Source organism: Lutra lutra, chromosome 16, assembly GCF_902655055.1.
Source record: "Lutra lutra chromosome 16, mLutLut1.2, whole genome shotgun sequence".
Classification (NCBI taxonomy): Eukaryota; Metazoa; Chordata; class Mammalia; order Carnivora; family Mustelidae; genus Lutra; species Lutra lutra.
Window position 1 is genome coordinate 56,653,558 of NC_062293.1, and position 27,983 is coordinate 56,681,540.

Consider the following 27,983-nt stretch of genomic DNA (forward strand, 5'->3'; position numbering starts at 1 on the left):
ACACATAGACTTTGGAAAACCAGTACTTCAACATCTTTGGAAATATTTGATATGGAAGAGAAAGAGTTCAAGTGAATTCAGAATTTATTCTCATTGTCCTAGAAATTTCAACATTATATTTGTAGGAAAGAAAGAGAGAAGAAAGAAGAAAGAAAGAAAGAAAGAAAGAAGAGCTGGGAAAATGTCAAGATATCATTTCAGTAGTTGCAAAAAATACATATATGTGGTTTTACATTTCAATTGCCTTCTTGCACAAACTTTCCCCACGATGATAGTACGTATATCGTATGCTATCATTTTCAAAGTTTTGATCAAAGTTCAAAGTTTTGATCAGGAAATGTGTGTCATAATTTCAAGTATAAAGTCACATATAATCAAATTTTGTTCATGGAATCTAGCTGAAATTTCTCCTTGAAAGTTTAAGAAAGATCTTATTTGGAAATTTTAGAGGCACTCAGTATTTAATATTTTCCTTAGTCTTACGTATCTCATCCTTATATCACACAAAGAAATGTAAAGAAATATAAAGAAATGTTCTTACCAAGCCCTTTACAGATATACCCAAATCACATCCATAATTATTATTCTAGTGTAACTACACTAATATATCACTACTTTCTGGCGGTGTTGACATGGAAAATGTTGGGAAGTAGTCCCCAAAAGCACCTTTTACTACTAGAAAATCTTCAATCTTTTTCCCCAGAGCCAAGCCCTACGAGTAGGCAGACTGGAGAAATGTCCTGTATGGATGACCAGTTTGGGCCAAAGCAAAACAGCTAAAGAGGATATTCCCCAAAACCACAAGAATACTGGAACAAGGAGAGGACCTTCTTTCCTTTTAAACTCTCGAAGACATGTAACCTAATTTTGCAGGGCTGGGAAGGAAAGATCGACAGGTGAAAATTCATCCCCACAAAATCAAAACAAACATTTGTGTTTTATTTCTACCGTTAAAGATGTGAAATATGAAAGGTGACGCAAGGCAAACCTGAATGGCATGCCCAGCTAGGCCGGAAAGAATTTATGAGAGAAGCCAGTAATTCTGGCTGCCTCGCCACTGCCGTTATCCACCAGCCTGAACCTTCCTTTCAGATCATCTTCTCAAATTATCCATAGGAGATTTATTCACATACTCAATAAGAAAAATATTTCTAATTATATCCAGCCATTCTTCAGATGAATGAGAATTATGCAGGGGTGCAAGGCTGCCAAGACTTTTTCTGCCAAACAATTCCTTTTGACTTGAGAAAGAACAGGCAGCTGCATTGTTTCCATAGCTATCCATATAAAAGAGCCCTTGGAATGAGGCTGACTCGTCCTGCTTTAAAAAGCTCCAAGGTAAGTGGGAACGGGCCACGGGCTTTCAAGAGGGACACTGACCACGCTGCCCGGCGTCAGCTCCAGCTCCTTGCTCGGGTACAGCTCCTTTAGATACTGCACGTTTTTTACAACAGTGACTTTTGTAGCCTTCTGTTGACAACAGCTAGCAAGACGCAGATAGGATTTTGTATGTGTGTATGTGTCTTGGGGGAGGGGGGTACTTTTGGTTAACTAATACAGTGCTTTCCCCCTCTTTTTTATAGAACTGTCTTGTTTCCAGGCTACGTCTTCTCACTTGCTAACAAGGTAAGGTTTGGACTAAGCAGTCCCTGGAGGAGAAGGTGAGAGGTTCTGGGATAGAACTGTGTCACTTAGCAACCTTTGAGAAAGTGCTGGTCCCAGGAAACACCTTAATGACTGTACTTCAGGAAAGGTGCTGGAGAGGGAGGGAAGGAGGACTTGCCTTTCAGAACAATGCACTTAGACTCATTCAGAATGCAATCATTAACATTAACCATTTCTTGCTTAACAAGGAAACGGCTAAGGGAGTACTAGTTTGTCAACAGAATATCATTCTGTAGGGAAAAGAGATTTGCAATAAGATACTCTTGCCAAAAATCTCAACTTTGATAAAAAAGTATCCTGCTATTACAATTCATTAAGTAAACATGATATCCAACAAATAGGCAAGAAGGTACCTAGGAAAAAGCCTCCTTTAAGCTGCTTAAAAACCTGTAAAATGTTCCCTTGCCCGATGTTGACTGTTGCATGAAGTTAAAACGCTGTGAGCCTTTTGTTAGGCACATAAAGGTATTAATAGGGCCAACTACTACACCCTGGGTTTCTGGAGGGAGACACGGGTGGGTAGCAGATCAAAATGACTTTCAAGTAACTGGACCCTGTGATGACGGAGCGACATTCTTTGCCAAATCTTTCATTCTACTGATGCCGCTGGCAACCTGCAGATAACAGAGAATGGAGCAGTCCAAGTCTGCCTTCTCCAGCAGGAAATTTGGAAGGGCAAAGGGAGCCCCTCAATGCAGAAGAATTAGGATAATATCATATTGCATGTCGACTAAACATCAATAAAATAAATTTAAAATAAAAATAATGATATGAGGATAACATTTGCTATGGCTTTTATCCTCAGTTAACTTAGCCGATTAATTGGATGATAATATGCCAATTATAAGATATAATAAGCAAAGAAATTCTGTTAGGCAAACACTGATAAGCACACAACCCGAGAAGAAGAGGTAAACAAAATTATCATCCCCAAAATGCCTGACCCTGGGCACTTCTGGCTGAGTATCTAAAGGAGGAAATGAAGTTCTCTTGCAATCTAGGACAAGAAATGGAGTTTTCTTCCATTACAATAAATGGCACTTTCCATCGAGATGGGAGCCTGCACTATTTGAAACTGCTTTCTCAGTCATCATGTAACTTTGTTCCCAAAGTAGTCGTCCAGGATCTCACGGGCTGTGAATTAAGAAAGGCAGATGCTCTAATCCCTATTCTAGGAGGGAGGCACCGTTTCTCAAAAAAGATCAAGGGATCAAGGGTCACCAGCTCCTCAGCAGCACGCGGATACCACGCCCAGCTCCCGGAGGAGGATGCTAGCCTTGGATGTTGAAAGAAAATAGTGCGTGCCAAGCCTTGAGTACAGGGCTGGTTATAGAGCGACCCTCAATGCATTTGAGGCTTGGTATTAAGTTTGTTTCAGTAATGACAGCATGGTGAACAGGGGGCCTGCCTGGGGGAGATTTCCAGATGGGGCAGTGTCCATGAACTATCCCCACCAATATATAGAGATATACTGATACACATGACAGTCCAGAATCTCTAATGTGAAATGCTTCATCTCCATTAGGACCTCTGAGTTCAGCAGCCATGAGTTCAGACCAGGAAATGGCCATTTTCGGGGAGGCGGCTCCGTTCCTTCGGAAGTCTGAAAAGGAGCGCATCGAGGCCCAGAATAGGCCCTTTGATGCCAAGACGTCTGTCTTTGTGGCGGAGCCCAAGGAATCCTTTGTGAAAGGGACCATCCAGAGCAGAGAAGGAGGGAAAGTGACGGTGAAGACCGAAGCTGGAGCGGTGAGTGGAGCCTCTGGAGCTGGCCCCGTCCTATCAGTTCTTGTGTTTGGTCTCTCGACTCACCTGAGCCGTTATCGTCCCCGTTTGCCAGACTCTGACAGTGAAAGATGATCAAGTCTTCCCCATGAACCCTCCCAAGTACGACAAGATCGAGGACATGGCCATGATGACCCACCTGCACGAGCCCGCCGTGCTGTACAACCTCAAAGAGCGTTATGCAGCCTGGATGATCTACGTGAGTGCCTCCCCGGCCCAAGTGGTTTTTATAGCCATGACCTTGGACCTGCCAGCCCATTACTTCCACTGTAATATAAATGGATCGAAAGCAGTGACCCATTTTGCTTTCACTAGTGCTGTAACTAGTCATCGCACATGTTAACTAGCTAGCACATCAGTTAGCTAACGAGTTACAAGGTCCACTAGTGCTGTTGTAAGGCATAACACAAGAGCCAGTACTTGATCCTTTGTCTTCCCATCCAAAGCTGGGCAAGGCCATTGTCCATGTGGAGTGGGTTGGCCACATGTCCCCTGAGCAAACACGGGAGCAGCTACTGCTTATACCTCAGCAACCCCCCACCCTGTTCTAGTTGTAGAATCATCCAGGGGGAAATGATACACTTACACTTTAATGCATAAAAATGTTTTTAAAGACCAAATTTTGCTCATTTTCAGAAAGCTTCCAGAAGGACAGCAATTTCTATCTGTGTGTTATGGTCCCCTGTACACGAAGGCCACCCCCTGGAGGAAGCCTCCCATCTTCCCCAGGTGGAGTGGGGTATCCTAGTCCTATGGTCTCTGCCCCAGCCCCAGCTCTGATGGTCCATCCCATCACACGTCTTCCCCCAGCACAGACCGTAGACCAGGAGCTTCCCAAGGAATGTACCTCACCCTTCATTCCAGGTGCCTTGCAGGGGTCTGGCACATAAAACACAATTGAACTTACTACATCACGTTGACAATTTTGTGTAGTTCAGCCAGTGCTGACGCTCAGCCAGACAACACCCACCCAGGTGTCCCTCGTGATTAGGGTTAGCATCTGTTCTGACTGGTCCATGCCCGTTTTACTCCAATTGTTTAAGATTTTGAAATGTTCCCTGTTTAATCATGATGTATTTACATCATTTTGGGTTCTGGGTCTTTATAGCTTAATAGTGTTCTGCAAATGTCGCCCCAGGATTGCTGGATCCTTAATTACATGCCTGCATCATACTGTCTTAGGATTGCCACAGTTCCCCCTAACCAACTCTTTATAACTGGGCACTTCAGTTGTGTCCAAACTTCTGTTTTCATGCATCTGAACGATCTTAATGCTGCAAAGGAAATACACACATATCTCCTAAAACACAGTAAAAATGTCTCACCCTACACATTAGAAAAAAAAAAAAAACCTCAAAAACAAAAAACAAAAATCCTTTGGAGCTCCTATTATCCAAAAATCATTATGCTAAGTCCCAAGAGGAACAATAAAAAGTCAAAACTGTGAGCCCTTCCTTCAAGGATCTTGCTATCTCACTGTTGAAAGTGCCAACTAATTTTCATGCCAATGCCTTCAGGAAATGTAGGATACTTCCTTAAAGTGCTCCTTTGAGTCAGAATTCGTTTAACAAGTGAATTGCACACCTGACGGGAACAGCTCTTTCTCATTCCCTTGGGTAGACCTACTCGGGCCTCTTCTGCGTCACCGTGAACCCCTACAAGTGGCTGCCGGTGTACAACCCCGAGGTGGTGGCCGCCTACCGAGGCAAAAAGCGTCAGGAGGCCCCGCCCCACATCTTCTCCATCTCCGACAACGCCTACCAGTTCATGCTGACGGGTGAGTTAAATGCTTTGTGTGTGCATAATCTTTTTGGAACCACAGGAGAGAGAGACACTAACGGTCTTGGGATGCTCTTTAAGCCCCTTGGTTGGGCTGGTGTTTTGGTGAGGGAGGCAGTCCAGGAAGGAGGGGGTGTAAAAGATGATTTGCAATCCTTACCATCACACAATTGCTCATGGTCTCTTCGACTTCTAAAAGGCAACAGAGGTTGGCCATAGTGAGAGAATTTGTTTTTGAATGACTCAGAAACTAGAAAAGCTTGAGCAAAAATGACAAACATTGTTTATGTGTGTGCACACACGCAATCACACATACAAACTGTGCTCCCATTGCCAAGAGCCGAAATCTGGAAGAGTACAATCTGCCCCTGTCTTATCCTCAATATCAGAAACTGTGACTAATGAATGCCCTCTCTATTAGGGAGGGCATAAATGCTCCTATCCTGAGCCAGCCTCCATGCGCTCCAGATTTTAAGGTGTATTTGGTATTAAAACAGCTTTGCCATGAATCTTCTCCCTGGAAGACTACCTCAGCCAGCCTAGTCCTAGCTAACTGGGGAAAGGACTTAGAGAACTCGTCTTCGAAGAGAGTAAAACAAACCTTTCCCTCACACTATGACTAAAGCCGTGATTACTTCCAAAGCTACCACCTGTGCTGTATTTGCCCCATCCCGCATGTTAAAATGCTTACTTTTCATGAGTTCTTACACCTACAATAAACACTCACTATTCACTGCTAGAGTTGTCATCTAAACCCAAGTGAAGGCTCAGTCCACTTCTGATATGTCCTTAGTGACAGAATATTACAAAAAAAAAAAAAAAAAAAAAAAAGGTCCGGTGTTTTGTTGCAGTGTTCTGTTTAAACAGATGCACATGCCCTGAAGTCAGACGTGGGGTGTGGGGAAGTACTGGGGTACATGGAAGGGGCAATGGAAAAGCCCTAGGGATTGCAAAGGCCAGTCTGAAAAATACTAAGTTTATTCCATTTTACTTTACTCACAGTTTACAAAAATACAAAACAAAAACAAAAACCCCAGTATTAAATGTCTATGATTTCTCTCTTGTAGACCGAGAGAATCAGTCAATCCTGATCACGTAAGTAAATTTTATGCTTTCTTCTCATGGCTGCGATAGTTGCCAGGTTTGGAACTTCATTTCACTTAGTTTTTGTTTGACAGCGGAGAATCTGGTGCGGGGAAGACTGTGAACACCAAGCGTGTCATCCAGTACTTTGCAACAATTGCAGTCACTGGGGAGAAGAAGAAGGAGGAAGCTACCTCTGGCAAAATGCAGGTGGGTCTGCGGCCAGACTCTAGACTCTCAGGACTCTTAGAAAGTCTGGAGCCCTGGATGGAGGTAAGGACTGCTCTTGCCTTTGCAGGGGACCCTTGAAGATCAAATCATCAGCGCCAACCCCCTACTAGAGGCCTTTGGCAACGCCAAGACTGTGAGGAATGACAACTCCTCTCGCTTTGTAAGTTGCAGACACAAGTACGGACACTGTTCACTGGTCACAGTATATGGGGTGTTTGTGAATATGTTCTTTTTTTTTTTTTTAAAGATTTTATTTATTTATTTGTCAGAGAGAGAGAGGGAGAGAGAGCAAGCACAGGCAGACAGAATGGCAGGCAGAGGCAGAGGGAGAAGCAGGTTCCCTGACAAGCAAGGAGCCCGATGTGGGACTCGATCCCAGGACGCTGGGATCAGGACCTGAGCCGAAGGCAGCTGCTTAACCAACTGAGCCACCCAGGCGTCCCTGTTCTTTAAATCTTTTTCGTTTACATTATACTGCATCGGGCTTCTCCTTTCCCTCTGAGCATGTAATAACATGGATCCGAGTCCCATAAATCCGAGTCCCAAAGATATGTGACCCTATATCTGAATTCTTTCTCACCTGTCATTACCTACAATTATTTACAATATGAAAACCAAAGATAAAATTCTTTTACCTAAAGAAACAGGAGATATGCCTTTTCTGCCTCATACAATTAGTCTCTGGATTGATTTAATATCAACCCATTAGCATTCCAAGTATATTGAGTTTCCCAAAGATTTGATATGATTTGAAAACAAAGTAGTAATATTAGTTTTCCTTTCAAGGGTAAATTCATCAGAATCCACTTTGGCACCACAGGGAAGCTGGCTTCTGCTGATATTGAAACATGTGAGTCCTTGGATCTCCTTTATAGTCATTTCTGCTTCCTATAACCTACAAAGTAAAATGTGCATCCCACATGAATTTTTGTATTGTCCTGTTGGTTATTTCCTTCCAGATCTGCTAGAGAAGTCTAGAGTTACTTTCCAGCTTAAGGCTGAAAGGAGCTATCATATTTTTTATCAGATCACATCGAACAAGAAACCAGAACTAATTGGTAAGAAATGTCATAATCCCTTTCTAGAATGATTGCACCAGCCCCTCTCCATCTCCTAGTATTCCATGACTGAATTTTGTCAGGTTTATCACCTTGATTTCAAAAGTAGTTTTGTGAGTTTATTGTGATTATAGAAATGAAAAGCAAAAATTTAGCACCTTCAAATCCTATCACTATGAAATAACCACTGTGAACACTTGGGTGAATATCATTGTACTCATTTTCTGTACATATAGATACTCAGACATACAGTAACTGGAATCCTATGTCAGTGTTCTTCTGTGATATACTTTTTTCATCGAGCAATACCGTATCATGGTTTTTTTCCATGTCACCAATTATAGCTCCACATTATTATTTCTAATGGTTGCATCATGTTATATTCTAGAGATAAGCATAACTTCTTTAGCAATACCTTTTGAAGGATATTTAGGTTGTTTCCAATTCTGGATTTTTAATAGTCAGCACTGTGCTGATCATTCTTACAGATATAACTTCTCCCAGTATGTGATAATCTTCTTTAGCTTCATAGATTGTCTTAGACTTTGTCTAGATATCTCTTGTTTTAATGAAGGGGTTCATTCTGCTTACCTTTTCTCTGTTCCATGTACTTAGAAATGCTTCTGATCACCACCAACCCATATGACTACCCATTTGTCAGTCAAGGGGAGATCAGTGTGGCTAGCATTGATGATCAAGAAGAACTGATGGCCACAGATGTAAGTGCAACACAAGAAACTCAGAATGATGATGTTGGGTTAGAGCAATGGTCCCTCCAGATAAATATTCAGTTTCTAGTAGAAATAGCAAAAGAGGGTTCAAAGATGGGCACGGATGTGCCACCTGAAGTCAGCCAAAAAGATGAAGATGTGCCCCCACAACACGTGACTTTTAAAGGTCTATCATTTCTGAATTTATCTAAACCACATTTTTGGGGGGTAATCTACATGAATGAGATCCATACCACTTCTCAAAAACAATAAGTTCCTTAAGTTTACTATCTTGTTCTCTATCTTAAGTTTCCTTCTTCCATCTGCTAGGGTTTGCAGATATAGGGTCTGCACCTATAATTCTAAAGCTCAGTGCTGGCCTTTGGTTGATTAACTCCCACTAGCCTTTGGTTAATCAACAGCCCTCTCTAAAGTGTTCCTTGCACCCCCATCAGCAATGATAATTTCCTCGGTTTGACCAACATGTCAGGAATCAGAATGTGAACAATGCATAGTAAGCATGTGGATCATAAACCTAACAGTTATTCTCTTGGTTATATTGGCAGAGCGCTATTGATATTCTGGGCTTCACTAATGATGAGAAAGTCTCCATCTACAAGCTCACAGGGTCTGTGATGCATTATGGGAACTTGAAGTTCAAGCAGAAGCAGCGGGAAGAACAGGCTGAGCCAGATGGCACCGAAGGTAACTAACTAAGTCATCCCCGATTTTTTGTTTGAAAATCACATTCTTAACTTGTTACCCTTGAGTTTTTCAAGGAAGACAAAATCATTTTTAAGAATTGAGTTTTAAAGTATACCCAGATAATATAGTATGTGAAGCATTGTGTTAAATAGATGTTTTCTATCATCTATGAAGTTCCTTAGGACACACTACCCATAATAAAAGTCTTGAACTTAGTGAAAAAGAAATGGGTAAGAATGCTCAAAAAGATATTCTGAAAACACTGCACAAAATGTCTGTAGCTTAAAAACTTTTTTTTTGAGAAAATGGGTTGCCTTGGGCCATAATAACATTGTTTTATCCTTTCTTCCTTTCAGTTGCTGACAAGGCGGCCTATCTCCAGGGTCTGAACTCTGCTGACCTGCTTAAAGCCCTCTGCTATCCCAGGGTCAAGGTTGGCAATGAGTACGTCACCAAAGGCCAGACTGTAGAGCAGGTAGGTGCATAATTCAAATTCACAGGCAGGAATCAAGCATTTTTACAGTCCTCTGATAACCTCAAGAGATATATTTTTGTTTTTCAAGGTGACCAATGCTGTGGGTGCTCTGGCCAAAGCCATCTATGAGAAGATGTTCCTGTGGATGGTCACCCGTATCAACCAGCAGCTGGACACCAAGCAGCCCAGGCAGTACTTCATCGGGGTGTTGGACATCGCTGGCTTTGAGATCTTTGACGTGAGTTGGTAGCTGGTTGGTAAGGGGATTTTACAGTAAGGCAACAGAAATATCAATAAGAAGAAATCTGTGAATATTATAACCCTCTCTCACTACTCCCCAAAAGCTATGCTGAACCTTAGAAGAGAATGATGGGGTAACTACTAAGCATTTACTGCAGTGGCAGTCCCCCTTCTATGAGAGACCATGCACTTGATGAGCACTCTGAGTTGCTATGGGACCCAAAGAGGGTTAGAAGCTAGCTCAGTGTCAGGGGGAAGAGGTAGCCCTAAAACTCTCACAGCGCCAAATGAAGTTAACATAAAAATGTCAAAGTAATCCCGTGAAACATATAACATGTTCTGAATATATGGTGGGGGAAGTCATTGAAAAACACTTAGACAAGACAAGAAGAACAGAGAAAAAAAGAGTAGTAATTTATAAAGTCAGCATTTATTCTCATTAATGGGATATTGTAAGATAAAAATCCCTATTTGATGAAATATAATTTTCCTGCTTACAGTTTTAGGAAATTTATCTCTTTCTAATTATAAAAGCAAAAGTCGGACATTGTAGAAAATACACCAAATCAAGGGGAAGGGTCCCCTATTAACACCACTATTTATATCAAGTTAATGTTAACATTTTGGTGTCTGTTTTTTTTTTTTTTTTTTTTTTAACACTAGTGTGTTATCACACTGTATATGATAGCTGGTATCTTGATTTTGTTTTAATTTCCAATGAAGAAGAACAACAGTGTCAATTATTGTCTACTTGCAAAGCAGACACTGGTGATTTCCATACAACAGAGACCCCTCACAGCCAACTCCAAATAGGTTGCCCATTAGCTCTTAATTGTGTCAATGGAAAATGGAGAAGATAATGGAATAAACATGAAATGATGAAGTGGGAACTCAGAAAAATCCCTGAGTGAGCTTAAGCCAGTGCAGGGCAAGAGCTTTAATATGATCTAGGATTCTGTAGTAAAATGGCAGCAGAGAAAACAATAGATTTCATAGTGCTTCCGGGTACCATTATTTTGATATCTGTAATCTAAAGGCTATTCGACATATATTTTTAAATTAAGAAGTCCTACATTTAAAAATGCTCAACTTGCTCAAGAGAAAAGTGAACTCATGTATTTATTTAGTTCAACAGCCTGGAGCAGCTGTGCATCAACTTCACCAACGAGAAGCTGCAACAGTTCTTCAACCACCACATGTTCGTGCTGGAGCAGGAGGAGTACAAGAAGGAGGGCATTGAGTGGACCTTCATTGACTTCGGGATGGACCTGGCTGCTTGCATCGAGCTCATCGAGAAGGTCTTCTGAACTGTCCACTCAGTAACGTCTTCTCATAAACTCCCTGGCACATCTTACAGCTCATATTTACCCTATATGCATTTTGTTTTGCTTTAATGTAGCCCATGGGCATCTTCTCCATCCTGGAAGAAGAGTGCATGTTCCCCAAGGCCACAGACACCTCCTTCAAGAACAAGCTGTATGAACAGCATATTGGAAAGTCGGCCAACTTCCAGAAGCCCAAGGTTGTCAAAGGCAAGGCTGAGGCTCACTTCTCACTGATCCACTATGCTGGCACCGTGGACTACAACATCACCGGCTGGCTGGACAAGAACAAGGACCCCCTGAACGAGACCGTGGTTGGGCTGTACCAGAAGTCTTCGGTGAAAACTCTAGCTTTCCTCTTCTCTGGGGCTCAAACTGCTGAAGCAGGTGATATTCAAGAAACCTAACACTTTCTCTATGTATTCCAAAAAGTGCTGTTAGTTTGAGGCTGATCTCATAACCCTGCCAGAAGGATTGCAGAGCCAGATCCGTTGTTCTTCCAAGTTTTGACTAAGTAGGCTGCGTTACAATCATACATTTGTGTCTCACTTACTGCAAAGAGTTAGAGAGAAACTGTTATGATCTCAACCAATGAAAAGCCTCAGCTTCTATGATTCTTTCCTACTTCTTCCTCCACGTCTGCTGGATATTGAGTATCTGGGGATATTTAAGACAATGGAATGACAACCTTCTGCCTATCTAGACTAGCTTCTATTAATGATTTTTGAAGTTATTTTGTCTCCACATGTCCTAACATTAAGGATCCATTTTTATATGGTGAAGTGAATGCCCTTTACTTCATCTTCTTTTTTTTTTTTTTTTTTTTTTAAAGATTTTATTTATTTATTTGACAGAGAGATCACAAGTAGATGGAGAGGCAGGCAGAGAGAGAGAGAGAGAGAGAGAGAGGGAAGCAGGCTCCCTGCTGAGCAGAGAGCCCGATGCGGGACTCGATCCCAGGACCCTGAGATCATGACCTGAGCCGAAGGCAGCGGCTTAACCCACTGAGCCACCCAGGCGCCCTTTACTTCATCTTCTAATGGAAGAAAAAAATCACAAAGAGTGGACACAAGCTTAGTTGACAGCTAAGTGTCATTTGGGCTCCAGTGGAGAGGCCGGTAGTGTCCAAAAACTGCTCCATCAGATGCGTGCAGAAATTGGCAATAAACAAGCAAGAAATAGCCCTGTCAGTTCAAAACCACACTTGAATGACACCTTTTCTTATTTGCTCTCCAGAGGCGAGTGGTGGTGCCAAGAAAGGTGGCAAGAAGAAAGGCTCTTCTTTCCAGACCGTGTCTGCCCTTTTCAGAGTAAGGAAGAAACTGTTTTTGACACTCCCCACTTCCTTTAGGAATTTGTTTTTAAAACCACAGAGTTCTTTCCACAAGTCACTGAAGAAGACTGACACTGATTAATGATATCTGTTAATCTAGTTTTGGAGAGAAGACGTTTAAATTACTCAGAAATTATTAGCTCATCTTTCATGCCAAGGAACACAATGCCAAATATTTTATAGGAAATTTTATAAAACTGAATATTCTACCATTCATAGTCTGGCTGAGTCATAAGACTAAGCAATGAATGACATGGTACTCAGAGAGATTAAATTAACAGTAAGGCTAATGAAAATCTAGCAGCTAGCCTATAGGAAATTTAATAGGGTATTCTTGTCCTTAATCTGGTCAGTCCTCAATTATAGCTGGTAAGATTGTTCCCTTTTAGATAACATTTATGCCCTAAGAGTTAACTGGGTTAGAAAGGAGAGCTATGTTTATGAGAAAAAGCAGTGTGGTGCAGGCTCACATGTCGTCCCTGGAGAACCATGGAGCCAGGTAGAAGAAAGTGTGGTCATCTTGTATAAGAAAGCAATGGCCTTGTAAGTGTATGTGGGAAGCCATGGACCAGGGAGGAAGCACGGCCTGTGTCAAGCTTCTTCCCATGTGTAACTCCTTCCAACTCAAGGGGAGAAAGAGGTAATGAGGAGAAACCTACATCTCTGGAGAAGGATAGCAAGCTATTACTTTACATAGAAATGATCCATACCGGTCATTCAACTCAGCCATAAACATTGAACTTATTAGACATCGCCAAATGACCACAACCATGGCGAAAGTTGAGGATAACGGGCTCTTTCCTAACCTTACAGGAGAACTTGAACAAACTGATGACCAACCTCAGGAGTACCCATCCTCATTTTGTGCGCTGTATCATCCCCAATGAAACAAAGACTCCCGGTAAGAAGCTCTAGAGTGAAGGCACAAAGCAAGACTGCCACATTTCCTTTAAAAACAACAACAACAACAACAACAACAACTCTGCAGTGTAATCCATATGTATACTTTCAGGGGCCATGGAGCATGAACTTGTCCTGCACCAGCTGCGGTGTAACGGGGTGCTGGAAGGGATCCGCATCTGCAGGAAGGGGTTCCCAAGCAGGATCCTTTACGCAGACTTCAAACAGAGGTCAGACTCTCTGACTTATGGTACATCTTGAAGTTTAGTATAAATATATTTATTGCAAACAAAATAATTCGATGAAAAAAATATGCCTCTATTCATGTTTAATTTGCCACAAAAAAGAGTGAAAAATCATAAGCCTCAAAAACACCCTTAAAATATAGATATACCACCTATTTTGCACTCCAGACTTATCATGGGCTTTATTGAGCTCCTGGTACAGCTCGTAGATAAACCCATTAACCTCAGTAATTAGGAGAACTACCATTTTTTTCATGTGTAACATGTAAGTACTATCAATACCTCCTCTTATAGATGAATAAACTGAGACTCATGAGATTAAACAATCTGTCCAAAGTCACATGGGTGCTGGTAGCTAGGCTAGGAAACTCTGAGTCATTTTTTGTTATTTCTTGCTTTCCCAGGGTTTCCAGAACCATCACAATACAAGCTCCTCAGCAACTCTTTCTCCTCCCTAGACAAGCCCATCTTGGGAATCAAATAAGAGGCAAAGGGACAAGAGGCTGGTGGCAGCTCCAGGGAGCTGCCCCCTCCTAAGGCTGGGACTGGTGGAGTGGGCAGAGAACTTCAGTGTACAAAACCCAAAGCACCATTACACATTTATTGGGGTGATCAGGACAGTTTCTCCTACCTGAACTGGACCTTCCTACCCAATTCCTCACTAAAAATTTTCTTTCTGGGACTCAGGATCATAAAAATCAAATGAATCTAGCCAGGAAAACATGTCACATTTCATTGGTTATCTACACCTAGATGCGAACAAGATCATAGGATCCTTTCCTGAGAACAAGTTCTGATGACGCAGAAGGGAAAGTCTGCAACTGTGCAGGAGGGTGGAATGGAATGAAAACTATTGGTGCTAGCCTGACCACCGATGTACCTAAAGTCCGTCCTGAGAACAAAGAAGGATACTTTTCTTTAAAGCTCTGATTTCCTAAATAGAGGTCATTTAATGTTTATCTGCTATTAGTGTCATCATAAATCAACTTAAAAAAAAAAACTATATTTACTTAAACAGGTACAAGGTATTAAATGCAAGTGCTATCCCCGAAGGACAGTTCATTGACAGCAAGAAGGCTTCTGAGAAGCTTCTTGCATCCATCGACATTGACCACACCCAGTATAAATTTGGTCACACCAAGGTAATGGTCTCTAAAGCTTACTTGATGCTATCTGTGTCCCTATGAAGTTTCTGTATAGTGTCTGATCTGCAACTCCTTCCACGCATAGGTCTTTTTCAAAGCTGGTCTTCTGGGGCTCCTAGAGGAGATGCGAGATGAGAAGCTGGCCCAGCTGATTACTAGAACCCAAGCAAGGTGCAGAGGGTTCTTGGCAAGAGTGGAGTACCAGAAGATGGTGGAGAGAAGGTATAAACATAATTTGTTTCCTTATTCCCATCTTTCTGCTCCAGAAACACATTAAGTTGGCATAACCCAGATATGATAAGGCCACAAACATAAGCAAGAACGAATAAAGGGTCTTATACTGAAGTGGGGATATAGATATACCAGAAAATTGAAGTTAGGGATCATCACCATGAAGCATATTCTGACTGTCCAGGTTAAAGAAAGAGAGAGAAAGCATAAAGCGTTGCCAGTTCCTATCTCATAAGAGAAAAGACACCAGTATAAAAATATACCAGTGTGAATTTAGTGGGTAGATCATTAAATTAGATACACTGAGCTGAACAGCAGACGGTATTTTCAACAGTGATTTTATACAAGATGCAGAAACAACTTCTTCCCTTTGATCATTTCTATTATCAAGCTATTAGGATGTATAATATTAAGGGCATTTATCTGTGAAAGATTTTTTTTCAGTAAGTTAATACAATGTCACCAAGGTATGTGGTTTTCTGGGGATCTGATCTGATGCAGGGACAGAGTTCTAAATCTAAAGACCCAGGTGTCTCAGACTGCAGAATGCATGTGAATGGGCCCTACAGTGAGAAATGCATTTTATATGGGCATATACACATTCATATGTTTGTGTATGTAAATATATATGTAACTTACATCAAACAAATTTTATGTCTTTCTCCTGTAGTTATGTTACTATTTTCTATTGTAATCTATTTTTATTAAAAATAGTATGGTCATAACCCACTATGTGTGTGTATGTATATATATATACATACACATACATATATATATATATGTATGTATTTGGGCAGTTGATTGCCTATCTAGGGGGGTAATTAATCTTTTAAATAAATTAGATTTTTTTAATGTGATAATATTACAGAGTAGAATGCAAAATTCACACAACACATAAAATGCAAAACCAGAGATTCTTCACAGCAATTCTGTTTTTAATGAATCTTTTTGTTCCATGCCCTCATCCCTCAGGAGTCTTGAAAGTGATTTCACCACTGCTCTTAGTGGTGTTCCAGAAGGAAAGCTTGAGAAGCACTGATCTACAGCAGTAGTTCTCAAAGGGTGGTCCTTAGACCTATATCACCAGCATCTCTTGCAAACTTGTTACAAATGTGAATTTTAGACCGTCTCTCAGATCTTCTGAGGGAATCTCTGGGAATAATGCTCAGGAACTAGCATTTTATCAAGTCCGTCATGATCCTTATGCATACCAAAAGTTTGATAGGCACTGATGTAAAGAAAGGAGTGATTACAGAGTCCTTGACCATCATCCCCAAATAGAATTTCTTGCATCTGTGCTTTTGAAGGTAGGAGAGGCACACGGTGGGGGCAGAACCTCCAGCTCCTGCTGCCAAGACTTCAATTTCTGTATCCACACAATATCAAATTTTCATTAATTAAATTTCAGGGAGTCCATCTTCTGCATCCAGTACAACATCCGCGCCTTCATGAACGTCAAGCACTGGCCCTGGATGAAACTCTTCTTCAAGATCAAGCCACTCCTCAAGAGCGCGGAGACCGAGAAGGAGATGGCCACCATGAAGGAAGAGTTTCAGAAAACCAAAGATGAGCTCGCCAAGTCAGAGGCCAAAAGGAAGGAACTGGAGGAAAAAATGGTCTCTCTCTTAAAAGAGAAAAATGACCTGCAGCTCCAGGTTCAGGCTGTAAGTAGTGGGGTCATGGTGGGTGCTGCTCATCAGGATGCAAGCACTCAAACTCTGGGCACTGGTGGTGGTGCATTGGGTAGTTAATGTGGGGACACTCACTGGAAAGGGAAGGTCAGAGCACTCTGATGGTTCTAGTACAGTCCATATATCCCTTCATCGCCCAAACCAGGACTGGGGCAATAAGGTAGAATGGACCACTGTCACCTGTTCTCCACTATTTCATCAAACTATAGGACTTATGACGTATTTTCCCTTTGACGTCAGTCCTTGAAAGTGATTTTCACACAAAACTATCCCAAATGAAATATTTAGGGGTGGATAGCATGTAGAGATTGATTTTTTTTTTTTTTAATCTCTGAACCTTCCTTTAACTTCTCAATGTCCAGGAGTTTTAAATCATGACATGTATAGCTGACAGATGTCAGTGTTCTCCATCACATATTATAGAAGTGTTGTTCGTCACTGACCTCCAAAATTCAGATTCACTCTTTCCAGTCCATGTGCACAGTCAATGCCCCCATGATGCAGACCACTGCCTTGGCACCCCCGATGCTCTGCCTGTTCCCAGCTCTCCCTCCATCCAGCCCACTTGCTGCTCACTCCTGCACCAGTCGTTTGACTGGTCATTTGAGAACTGCCTCCATAACTCTGAAATGTAATTTATAAGACTGTCTTTCATTCAGAGTGAACTAAATTGGTCTGGTATCATCTACTCGACACAAAATCATATATTTCTCCTGTTGATTAAAGTAAGTTTCTGCTGTCAAGTTTGGGCAGTGTAGTAATTCTTTCTTCTAGATTACGGAAGGAAAAAGAGCTGTTTTTCTGACCCAGCCCCTTCCAGTCTATCCAGAATGCTCTTCTGTTGTCCCTGGAGAATTACTTAGAATCTGTCCTATATCACTATATCCACTACATGAGCACACTGTACATTTTACTCTTATGTATTCAAAGGCTGGTATGGAGGCCCACTGGTGAATGTATTTATCAGTTTCTTGCTCATATTCTGTCTGCTCCCAACCCTCGTAATTGGAAACATAGCAGGTTGTCAGGAATTTCTTGATTACTTTATGCCTCAACTTGAATGTCGAAAAATATTATAACCACCATCTTCCTCTAGTACTACAAAGAGAAGCAGTTCATTAGCAGCTGCATCCTGAATTCCCCACTGGAAGGCCTTCTCTCTTCCTGCTCCATCCTCCAATGACTCGATTTCTACAAAATGAAATCCTGCCCACCTCTCAAAGTATAGTTCAAATGTCATTTTATTCAAGAAACCACCACTAATAGAATTTCTCTGATCTCTTCCATCATAAATGCTTTCTGAATTCATGACAGATTTGGGGAGGGGTGGGCTTTCTAATCTACTAGAGAATATACTATTTTAAAAAAACAGGACATTTTGTTTTCCCACAATGTATCCTGGATTGAACACAGGAGGTGGTTCAAAAACCTAAATCCAAAGAACCAACAGCAGAGCTTGACATTGTTATCACTGTGAAATATTTCGTTCTTTCTTTCCAATTTTGATTTTGTTTCTAACTCAAGGAAGCTGAAGGCTTGGCTGATGCAGAGGAAAGATGTGACCAACTGATCAAAACCAAAATCCAGCTGGAGGCCAAGATCAAGGAGGTGACTGAGAGGGCAGAGGATGAGGAGGAGATCAACGCTGAGCTGACGGCCAAGAAGAGGAAACTGGAGGATGAGTGTTCAGAGCTCAAGAAAGACATTGACGACCTTGAGCTGACCCTGGCCAAGGTTGAAAAGGAGAAGCACGCCACGGAGAACAAGGTATGCGTCATATTCTGTTCTACCATACAGACGTTCTGCCACCCTATTAACATGCTTTAGCACAGCTATCATTTCTGTTTTTAATTTTTTAAGGTGAAAAACCTCACGGAAGAGATGGCAGGTCTGGACGAAACCATCGCAAAGCTGACCAAAGAGAAGAAGGCCCTCCAAGAGGCGCACCAGCAGACCCTGGATGACCTGCAGGCAGAAGAGGACAAAGTCAACACCCTGACCAAGGCTAAAATCAAGCTAGAGCAGCAAGTGGATGACGTAAGTCTAAGATTATCAAGGAAATTATTTTCTTCGAAAAGAAGCTAAGCATTCCTTTAGACTAAACATTATTTATATTTAGCTTGAAGGGTCCTTGGAGCAAGAAAAGAAACTTCGCATGGACCTAGAAAGAGCTAAGAGGAAACTTGAAGGTGACCTCAAGTTGGCCCAAGAATCCATAATGGACATTGAAAATGAGAAACAACAACTTGATGAAAAGCTCAAGAAGTAAGTGTGAAAGAATTGCTTATGACCTTGCTTTCAATGGGTGGATATACACTCAATTGTAATTTTTTGCCACTTTCCAAAAAGGAAAGAGTTTGAAATGAGCAATCTGCAAAGCAAGATTGAAGACGAGCAAGCACTTGGCATTCAGCTGCAGAAGAAGATCAAAGAGCTGCAAGTACGCTCAGATTTCTATCAGTCTGGCTCAGAGAGGCATAGTTATGACACAGAGAAGCTAAGTGTGTGCTTTTCACCACCCCCAGGCCCGCATCGAGGAGCTGGAGGAGGAGATCGAGGCAGAGCGGGCCTCCCGGGCCAAAGCAGAGAAGCAGCGCTCTGACCTCTCCCGGGAACTGGAGGAGATCAGCGAGCGCCTGGAGGAAGCCGGCGGGGCCACTTCCGCCCAGATCGAGATGAACAAGAAGCGCGAGGCCGAGTTCCAGAAGATGCGCAGGGACCTGGAGGAGGCCACCCTGCAGCACGAAGCCACGGCGGCCACTCTGAGGAAGAAGCACGCGGACAGCGTGGCCGAGCTTGGGGAGCAGATAGACAACCTGCAGAGGGTGAAGCAGAAGCTGGAGAAGGAGAAGAGCGAGATGAAGATGGAGATCGATGACCTCGCCAGTAACGTAGAAACAGTCTCTAAAGCCAAGGTACCAGAATCTGGAAAATTGTTATTAGTGACAATGATCAGGGTACTTTACACACATTATGTCATTTGTTTTTTTTTTTTTTTACAATAATCTAGGAGATAAGCAAGAAAGATACTAGTATCTGTATTATTTCCACTTAACATATGAAGAAACTGAAATTCAAAGAAGTTAAGCACACTGGCCCCATCACACCAGACCAGCTTTTGAACAAAGGTCACCTGCATTCTCTCAAGCTCCAGCTGGAGAACTAGGTCTCCAACATTCTCAATTAACAGCTATGCCAAGTTTCACTGCACACAAAGGCAATCATGTACATATACACTTGCTTTTATTTTTTTTAAATATTTTATCTATTTATTTGACAGAGAGAGAGAGATCACAAGTAGGCAGAGAGGCAGGCAGAGGGGGAGGGGGAAGTAGGCTTTCTACTGAGCAGAGAGCCCGGTGCAGGGCTTGATCCCAGGACCCTGAGATCATGACCAGAGCCAAAGGCAGAGGCTTAACCCACTGAGCCACCCAGGTGCCCCTAAATATGCTTTTAGAAAAATATACCATGTAATTCTTACAAAATCTTAAATTTTAGAACACAGGCTTTAAATTTTTTGTGGGTTAATAGGGCACAGAACTTCACAGTTAGCTCTTTAAAAATCCCGACATGTATTTTTTACTGAGGACAGCGATCAAAATACAAGGCAAACAATTCTTGTGTATCACATTATAGACAAGATAATTTGATTTTATGCCAAAAGTATTGACTTACACTTTATTTTATGTATTTATCTATATGTTTATGTATATTTTAAAATTATATCACAGCATCTTTGTTTCCTTCTTTTGCCTTTTTGCGCATAGGGGAACCTGGAGAAAATGTGCCGCACACTGGAGGACCAAGTGAGCGAGCTGAAATCAAAGGAGGAGGAGCAGCAGCGGCTCATCAATGACCTGACAACCCAGAGGGGACGCCTGCAGACGGAATCTGGTAACTCTCCTCTTCTGGGCACTAAGAATGAAGATGATGTGGTTGAAAACAACTGATTTGGTAACGCAAGAGCCTAATAAAAACAGCTGAGGACATGTGTCCTTTACTGAACAGCTCAGACTTTCAACTTACTTGCCAGGTCACTTGGGGACAAAGTTGGAGATAAAGACTTCGATAGGGGGTGCCTGGGTGGCTCAGTGGGTTAAAGCCTCTGCCTTCAGCTCAGGTCATGATCCCAGGGTCTTGGGATCGAGGCCCGCATCGGGCTCTCTGATGAGCGGGGAGCCTGCATCCTCCTCTCTCTCTGCCTCTCCTCTCTGCCTACTTGTGATCTCTCTCTCTGTCAAATAAATAAATAAAATCTTTAAAAAAAAAAAAAAAGACTTCAATAGGACTGGATCGAGCTCTGCTCCAGAAAAGCCACGCTTTTCTGTGTAGTTGTACTTTTCAAAGTAGTTGGCCACGCTAAGGGGACACTTGGGCTTAGGAGTCACTCTAGCCTGGGCCCAGGACTCCTGTTGCAGACCGAGTTTCTGTCTCTGTACATCAGAATGAACCAGACTCCTGAATGGGGAATGGATAACCCTGTCTCTCAGAAGTCCGATGAAACTGGGACCATGTAGAATTCAGTGTCTTGGCTCCTACAACCAGGTTTTCCACACTACCATAAACCCAGAAAGAATTAGTTATGGAGAGAACAAAAAGGATTTCAGCTGTATTTATTCATTCAGGTTCATGCATGAGTTTCACCATAAAAATCAGAAACTTGACATTAAGCATGAAGGCGGCAATACAGAATTCAATCTTTCGAGCACTCAGTTGGGGCGAGTCAAGAGTTAAAAGTTATTTCTACTATGGGCTAGCAAAACTCTTTCTTTACTTTAAAAAATGATGCCATTTCTTTCATCTATCAGGTGAATTTTCACGACAGCTAGATGAGAAAGAAGCTCTGGTGTCTCAGTTGTCGAGAGGCAAACAAGCATTCACCCAACAGATTGAGGAATTAAAGAGGCAGCTGGAGGAAGAGATAAAGGTAAATAATAATATTGTCAGACTCACTGTTTTTTGTATGACCTAACCCTAACTGGAGTCCATTTACACCAACTTGCAAAGGGTTTTGAAACTCAATAGTTAAACATAGCCAGTAAAATGAAGTTGTAACTATCTCCGCAGGCCAAGAATGCCCTGGCCCATGCCCTGCAGTCCTCCCGCCATGACTGTGACCTGCTGCGGGAACAGTATGAGGAGGAGCAGGAGTCCAAGGCTGAGTTGCAGAGGGCCCTGTCCAAGGCCAACAGCGAGGTGGCCCAGTGGAGGACCAAATACGAGACGGACGCCATCCAGCGCACGGAGGAGCTGGAAGAGGCCAAGTATGTGTGCAGATGTGAGAGAATGTGCAGACAACTTTGTATGTTGAATCATTAAGATAGCGACCTTCAGTGAATTAGCCCGCAAACATTCATTAATTAGCTCCTCTTTGCCAGGCACTATCAGGCCCTGAGAATAAGTCCTAAGTAAAACAAACAGGATACCTGCCCCCCTATGCTAAAATCTACTTAAGGAAATGAGTAACAAACAAATAATTATCCAAATAGCCAGGCCTTATTGCTGTTTGTCCAGCACAGCAAGCTCATCGCTGCTTCAAGGCTCTGCACATGCTGGTCCCTCCGTCTGGAGTACTCCCCACGACCTCTCTCTGGCTTGCTCTGACTTTGTAGACCTTGACTCGAATGCTATCTCCTCAGAGGAGCTATCTAGAATATCTAGAATAGCTGCCCACCCCTTACTCTGTTTTACTTTTCTTCACTGCATTTATATCTGCAGTATGTTGTCAGGCATTTTCTCACCTGCCTACTATTTCTCTCTTGTCCTCACTTGGAAGCTTCATGAGTCAGGGCCCTTTTTGTCACCTTGCTCACTGCTGTGCACCCAGTGTCTGGTTCATAAAAGGAGCTCATCAGTATCTGTTGAATGGATGAATGGATATTTTTCATATGAAGCTTCCAGTACTTCTTAGCGTGGCCATAGCTCTTAATTCTTGTTCTGGTTCGCTCCCCTCTACAAACATATATAACCTTCAAGGAAGAAGCTGGCCCAGCGGCTGCAGGCGGCTGAGGAGCACGTAGAAGCCGTGAACGCCAAATGCGCTTCTCTAGAAAAGACGAAGCAGCGGCTCCAGAATGAGGTGGAGGACCTCATGCTGGACGTGGAGAGAACCAACGCGGCCTGCGCTGCCCTGGACAAGAAGCAGAGGAACTTCGACAAGGTAACTGGTGCAGCAACCTGTGCTTGCCACTGTCTTCCTCTGTCCTTTACAACTGGTAACCCTACTGGGTTTTTTAGATCCTGGCAGAGTGGAAACAGAAGTATGAGGAAACCCATGCCGAGCTGGAGGCCTCCCAGAAGGAGTCCCGCTCTCTCGGCACCGAGCTGTTCAAGATGAAGAACGCCTATGAGGAATCCTTGGATCAGCTGGAAACTTTGAAACGAGAGAACAAAAACTTGCAGCGTGAGTCCCTTTCCCTTGCAATAATATTCATGCCTTGGGAACCAGTCCCTTAGGTCCTCTGTCTGATCAAATCTCTACTTGTCTTTTACCCAAACAACAGAGGAGATTTCTGACCTCACGGAGCAGATTGCAGAAGGAGGGAAACGTATCCATGAACTTGAGAAGATAAAGAAACAAGTGGAACAAGAAAAGTGTGAACTTCAGGCCGCTTTAGAGGAAGCAGAGGTATAGGTCCAATTGTGCATTATAAACAAATCAGGTCAGAAAAGACTCTAGCCCATCCACATAGGTTGAATTAAAAAAAATAAGCAGCACAAAATTAACAGAAGGAAAGGTATGCAGAAAAACTTCCGAATGTTTCCATTCTCTGCTAATGTCACCCCCTGCTGTCATTAAAGGCATCTCTTGAACACGAAGAGGGAAAGATCCTGCGCATCCAGCTGGAGTTGAACCAAGTCAAGTCTGAGGTCGACAGGAAAATTGCTGAGAAGGATGAGGAAATCGACCAGCTGAAGAGAAACCACATTAGGGTTGTGGAGTCGATGCAGACCATGCTGGATGCTGAGATCAGGAGCAGGAATGATGCCATCAGGCTCAAGAAGAAGATGGAGGGAGACCTCAATGAGATGGAAATCCAGCTGAACCATGCCAACCGCATGGCTGCAGAGGCCCTGAGGAACTACAGGAACACCCAAGGCATCCTCAAAGTAAGTGCATTCAAAAGATGGCCCCAAATGGCTGGGGTGACTGCAGCCCTGAGAACGAAGTGTCCCAGTGATCGTTCATCCCACAGGACACCCAGATCCACCTGGATGATGCCCTGCGGGGCCAGGAGGACCTGAAGGAGCAGCTGGCCATGGTGGAGCGCAGAGCCAACCTGCTGCAGGCCGAGATCGAGGAGCTGCGGGCCACTCTGGAGCAGACAGAGAGGAGCAGGAAAATGGCAGAACAGGAGCTCCTGGATGCCAGTGAGCGTGTCCAGCTCCTACACACCCAGGTGGGGTTTGGCCCAAAGAACTCACCTTCAGTAAATGCTTATGTGTCCCAAACAATACAAGCTTACATGCTTTATATAACAGCCAGGTTTTATACTTCTACCAAGTTTTCACTGTATTATTGAGAGATCTTTTACTGTTTTATTTTCACATAAGTTATTGGTTCACTTCCTAAAATATTCTAAAGCTGCCCATGTTCTCCTGTGTTTGTAACTTTATTGATCCTTATCAATATTAGCATTTTTATTTTGGAGAAATGGGATATTTGAACATCTGTTATAATTCTGACCCTGTGAATAGTCTCATTGATAAATAGCAGTTATGAAATTATAGAGCTATTTGGTCTAATTATGGACTATGTACTTGAAGATACTGAATATTCTATAACATTTCTATTTTATTTACTATATATCATAGAGTACTATATAACAAACTAATATCGAAGGGCATCGGACTTGTAAATTTTTATCTGAAATTATTTTAAAAAATAGCTATAAATGAGTACTTTGGTACCGTGACTAAAAAAAAAATTGTAATTTATTTTTAAACAGAATACCAGCCTGATCAACACCAAGAAGAAGCTGGAGACAGATATATCCCAAATGCAAGGAGAAATGGAGGATATTGTCCAGGAAGCCCGCAATGCAGAGGAGAAGGCCAAGAAGGCCATCACTGATGTGAGCAGAGGGCAATGCTATAATGGCCACATTTGAATCATGATGTGCTAGCTCAGCTCTCTTGACTGATTTTGTTTTATTACTCATCAGGCAGCCATGATGGCCGAGGAGCTGAAGAAGGAGCAGGACACCAGTGCCCACCTGGAGCGCATGAAAAAGAACATGGAGCAGACGGTGAAGGACCTGCAGCACCGTCTGGACGAGGCTGAGCAGCTGGCCCTGAAGGGTGGGAAGAAGCAGATCCAGAAACTGGAGGCCAGGGTGGGCCTCTCAATCTCTGTCTACTTCCATTTCCTCCCAGTATCTTATTAGTTCAAAGTTCTTAAGAGTCTACTTATTTGCAGGTACGTGAGCTGGAAGGAGAGGTTGAGAGTGAGCAAAAGCGTAATGTGGAAGCTGTGAAAGGTCTGCGCAAACACGAAAGAAGAGTGAAGGAACTCACTTACCAGGTATGGCAATGGTTTTGATCAGCTAAATGCTCCCCATACATACGTGAAACACTCATACAATGAAACAACAGTCAAGTGCTTTTGAAGTGAGACCCTGTGGTTTTCATTATTTTTCAGACAGAAGAAGATCGGAAAAATATTCTCAGACTTCAGGATTTGGTAGATAAACTTCAGGCCAAAGTGAAGTCTTACAAGAGACAAGCTGAGGAGGCTGTAAGTATCCTAAACATGGTAGGGAAGAGAGAAGTCCCTTGTTAAGAAAAGCTAATGAACAAATTATTAGATTTACCACTCTTTGTAGTAAATAAGCCATTTGCTTTTTAGAAGACTGTACTTCTTAAAAACATTTGCACATTTTTGTACTTATTGCTTATTATTTGTAATATTAATAGCTTGACTTTAAAGTAAATTTTCAGTACACAAAGAAACCTCAAAAAATTTCAAAGCAGAAATTGTGGAGGCCACATTCTGTAGCCATACTGTGATAAAATTGTAAAGTGGTTAGAAAATATAAACACAAATTCTCAAGTGGTTAAATATTAAAAAACTAAGTTTCCTAAATAATTTTTGGGTTAAATTGGAAAGAAAAAAACTACTGGATAATTATTAGTTATAGATAAAATTTCAAGGAAGATGCCACCTTTCCAAACCTAAAGAATGTAGTCAAAGCTGTCCTTGGAGGACCATTCATTGCTTTATGAATCAAAATTTTTAAAAACTTGATAGTCCAATAAAGGAATTAAAAATAATAGTGAAAGAAGTACTGTTAAAGATAAAGGTAGGAATTGATAAATGAGAGTATCTTATTTTCTAATATAATTTTAGTAATATCTGAAAATTTCTGGGGAGTAAATAAAATAAATACACTTAATCAAGGAAAAGGAGAAAAAATACAAATTCACAATAGAAATGAGAAATAGAAATGAGAAAGGAGTGCTGGGCAGGAAAAGGAGAAAAAAATACAAACTCACAATAGAAATGAAAAAGGAGTGCTGGGCAGGCTCAGTCAGAAGAGCATGTGACTTTTTTTTTTTTTTTAAGATTTTACTTATTTGGAAAAGAGAGAGAGAAAGCATGAGCAGGGGGAGGAGCAGAGGGAGAGGGAGAGGGAGAGGAAAAGAATCTCTAGCAGATTCCATGCTGAATGTGGGAGCCCAGTGCCATGACCCTGAGATCATGACCTGAGCCAAAACCAAGAGTCAGACACTTAACTGACTAAGGCACCCAGGGGCCCCAGGGATGTGACTCTTGAGCTTAGTGTCATGAGTTCAAGCCCCATGTTGGGTGTAGAGATAAGGAAAGAGAAAAGAAAAGAAAGAGAAAAAGGAAAGGAAAGGAAAAAGAAAAGAAAAGGGAAAGGATACAAACCACAAGTAGAAAATAATTTTTTAATGTAAAATATAAATCTGTCAACAAAGGTGAAATCTTTGAGATTGATAACTTTTTATAGGAAGTCATGAATTACTAAGTTGGGTCAATAACTTGAGAAATGCTTCTGAAAATGGACTGAGGTCCAGACAGGTCTTTCAAAATTTCAAGTAACAGATAATCCCTGAGCTATGTAAGCCATTCCAGAGCATGGGAAAAGATGGAAAGCTTTCCAAATCATTTTAAGAAGCTCATGTAACCCTCATACCAAAACGTGTCCAAGAGAGAAGGGGGGGCGAGCAGAGGATGGAACTAAAGGCAGTTTTGCTCACGAGTGTAATTTCAGCAAAGATAAATAACCAAGTCTCTGAAACCCTTTATTAAGGGGAATGTCATCAGTGATTGAACAGGTTAATTCCTTCAATGTAAGGATTACTTAATATTAGGGAATTTATCAGTAGAATCATTACATCCAAAACAGGAGAAAAATGATTGTTTTGAAATGTTCCAAAATAATATACAAAATTCCAAATTTACTTCGATTTAAAGAGACCTTTAAGAAATTCATCCTTAATATGATATAGAATATCTACTCTGAGCCCACAGTCATCTTATAGCAAGCATTAACAAGAAGAAAGATTTCAGTACTCTTGCCTTTTTTTAAAAAAGATTTTATTTATTTATTTGAGAGAGCGAGAGATCACAAGCAGGGGGGAAGGGCAGAGGGAGAAGCAGAAGCAGGGGGGAAGGGCAGAGGGAGAAGCAGACTCCCCACTGAGCAGGGAGCCCAGTGTGGGACTTGATCCCAGGACCCTGGGATCATGACCTGAGCAGAAGGCAAACGTTTAACCAACTGAGTCCTCCAGGTGCCCTGTACTCTTGCCTTCTCTGCTCTTATATTTTTTCTTGCTTTACTTGTGGTACATACCATTTAATAGGTTTTTGTTCCAAAAATAGATATGCAATTATTTATGGGACACCAAGCCCCAAATAAATCATAATGTTCACTTCAATGATAACCAAAATCCAGGAGGTGCTAAGAAAACAATGTCCCCTGCTCGGTATTTGAAGTTCTCCATAGATACTAAGTCCTTTCTTCCCTTAAGCCCAGAGTCTAGAAAGATGCACAGTATGGGTTCCTTACAATTCCACTTTTATTCTCAGGAGGAACAATCCAACACTAATCTTGCTAAATTCCGCAAGCTCCAGCATGAGCTGGAGGAGGCTGAGGAACGGGCTGACATTGCCGAGTCCCAGGTCAACAAGCTGCGGGTGAAGAGCCGGGAGGTCCACACAAAAGTCATAAGTGAAGAGTGATCATGCCCGGATGCTATGGGCTGACTAAAGAAATGCACAAAATGTGAAGTCTTTGGTCATCTCCCCCTGTAATTATTGTCCATTTTACCCTACTACAAGGAAATAAAGAGCACAGGGTATTTTGCAAACAACATCCTTAGACTGGTCGTTCTTAAAGTGGTGTCAAAGCTAGAATA

General features: G+C 42.0%; 1 protein-coding gene and 1 long non-coding RNA gene across 3 annotated transcripts in view; one reads left to right on the forward strand and one right to left on the reverse strand.

The window, feature by feature from the left end:
* Nucleotides 1-27,983, reverse strand: part of LOC125086748 (uncharacterized) — a 101,664-nt gene that overhangs the window by 72,198 nt on the left and 1,483 nt on the right. The gene's annotated exons all lie outside the window — the stretch shown is intronic.
* LOC125086739 (myosin-2) lies at nt 1,242-27,940 on the forward strand. 2 transcript variants are annotated; one of them, XM_047706084.1, is made up of 40 exons: nt 1,242-1,338; nt 1,584-1,626; nt 3,191-3,414; nt 3,506-3,649; nt 5,071-5,227; nt 6,297-6,324; nt 6,408-6,522; nt 6,611-6,703; nt 7,330-7,393; nt 7,503-7,601; nt 8,217-8,320; nt 8,878-9,016; nt 9,373-9,491; nt 9,580-9,729; nt 10,859-11,029; nt 11,131-11,440; nt 12,290-12,363; nt 13,200-13,287; nt 13,399-13,516; nt 14,550-14,673; nt 14,762-14,898; nt 16,316-16,571; nt 18,123-18,365; nt 18,459-18,635; nt 18,718-18,863; nt 18,948-19,038; nt 19,124-19,513; nt 20,366-20,492; nt 21,407-21,525; nt 21,666-21,862; nt 22,575-22,758; nt 22,836-23,001; nt 23,102-23,226; nt 23,400-23,708; nt 23,795-23,998; nt 24,548-24,673; nt 24,764-24,934; nt 25,018-25,122; nt 25,240-25,335; nt 27,655-27,940. In XM_047706084.1, the coding sequence occupies exons 3-40, from the start codon at nt 3,211-3,213 to the stop codon at nt 27,805-27,807; spliced, it is 5,823 nt and encodes a 1,940-aa protein (XP_047562040.1). In that variant the 5' UTR covers nt 1,242-1,338; nt 1,584-1,626; nt 3,191-3,210; the 3' UTR covers nt 27,808-27,940. The 2 variants fall into 2 exon arrangements, with proteins under 2 accessions (XP_047562040.1, XP_047562041.1); XM_047706085.1 differs by having other exon boundaries at nt 1,324-1,416.

Excerpts from the sequence above, each read along its gene's own strand:
- LOC125086739 (XM_047706084.1), top strand. The coding sequence starts at position 3,211 with ATGAGTTCAGACCAGGAAATGGCCATTTTCGGGGAGGCGGCTCCGTTC. Across the intron at positions 23,002-23,101 it reads AGAGAACAAAAACTTGCAGC|AGGAGATTTCTGACCTCACG; the intron begins GTGAGTCCCTTT and ends CCCAAACAACAG. Across the intron at positions 25,123-25,239 it reads TGAAGGAACTCACTTACCAG|ACAGAAGAAGATCGGAAAAA; the intron begins GTATGGCAATGG and ends ATTATTTTTCAG.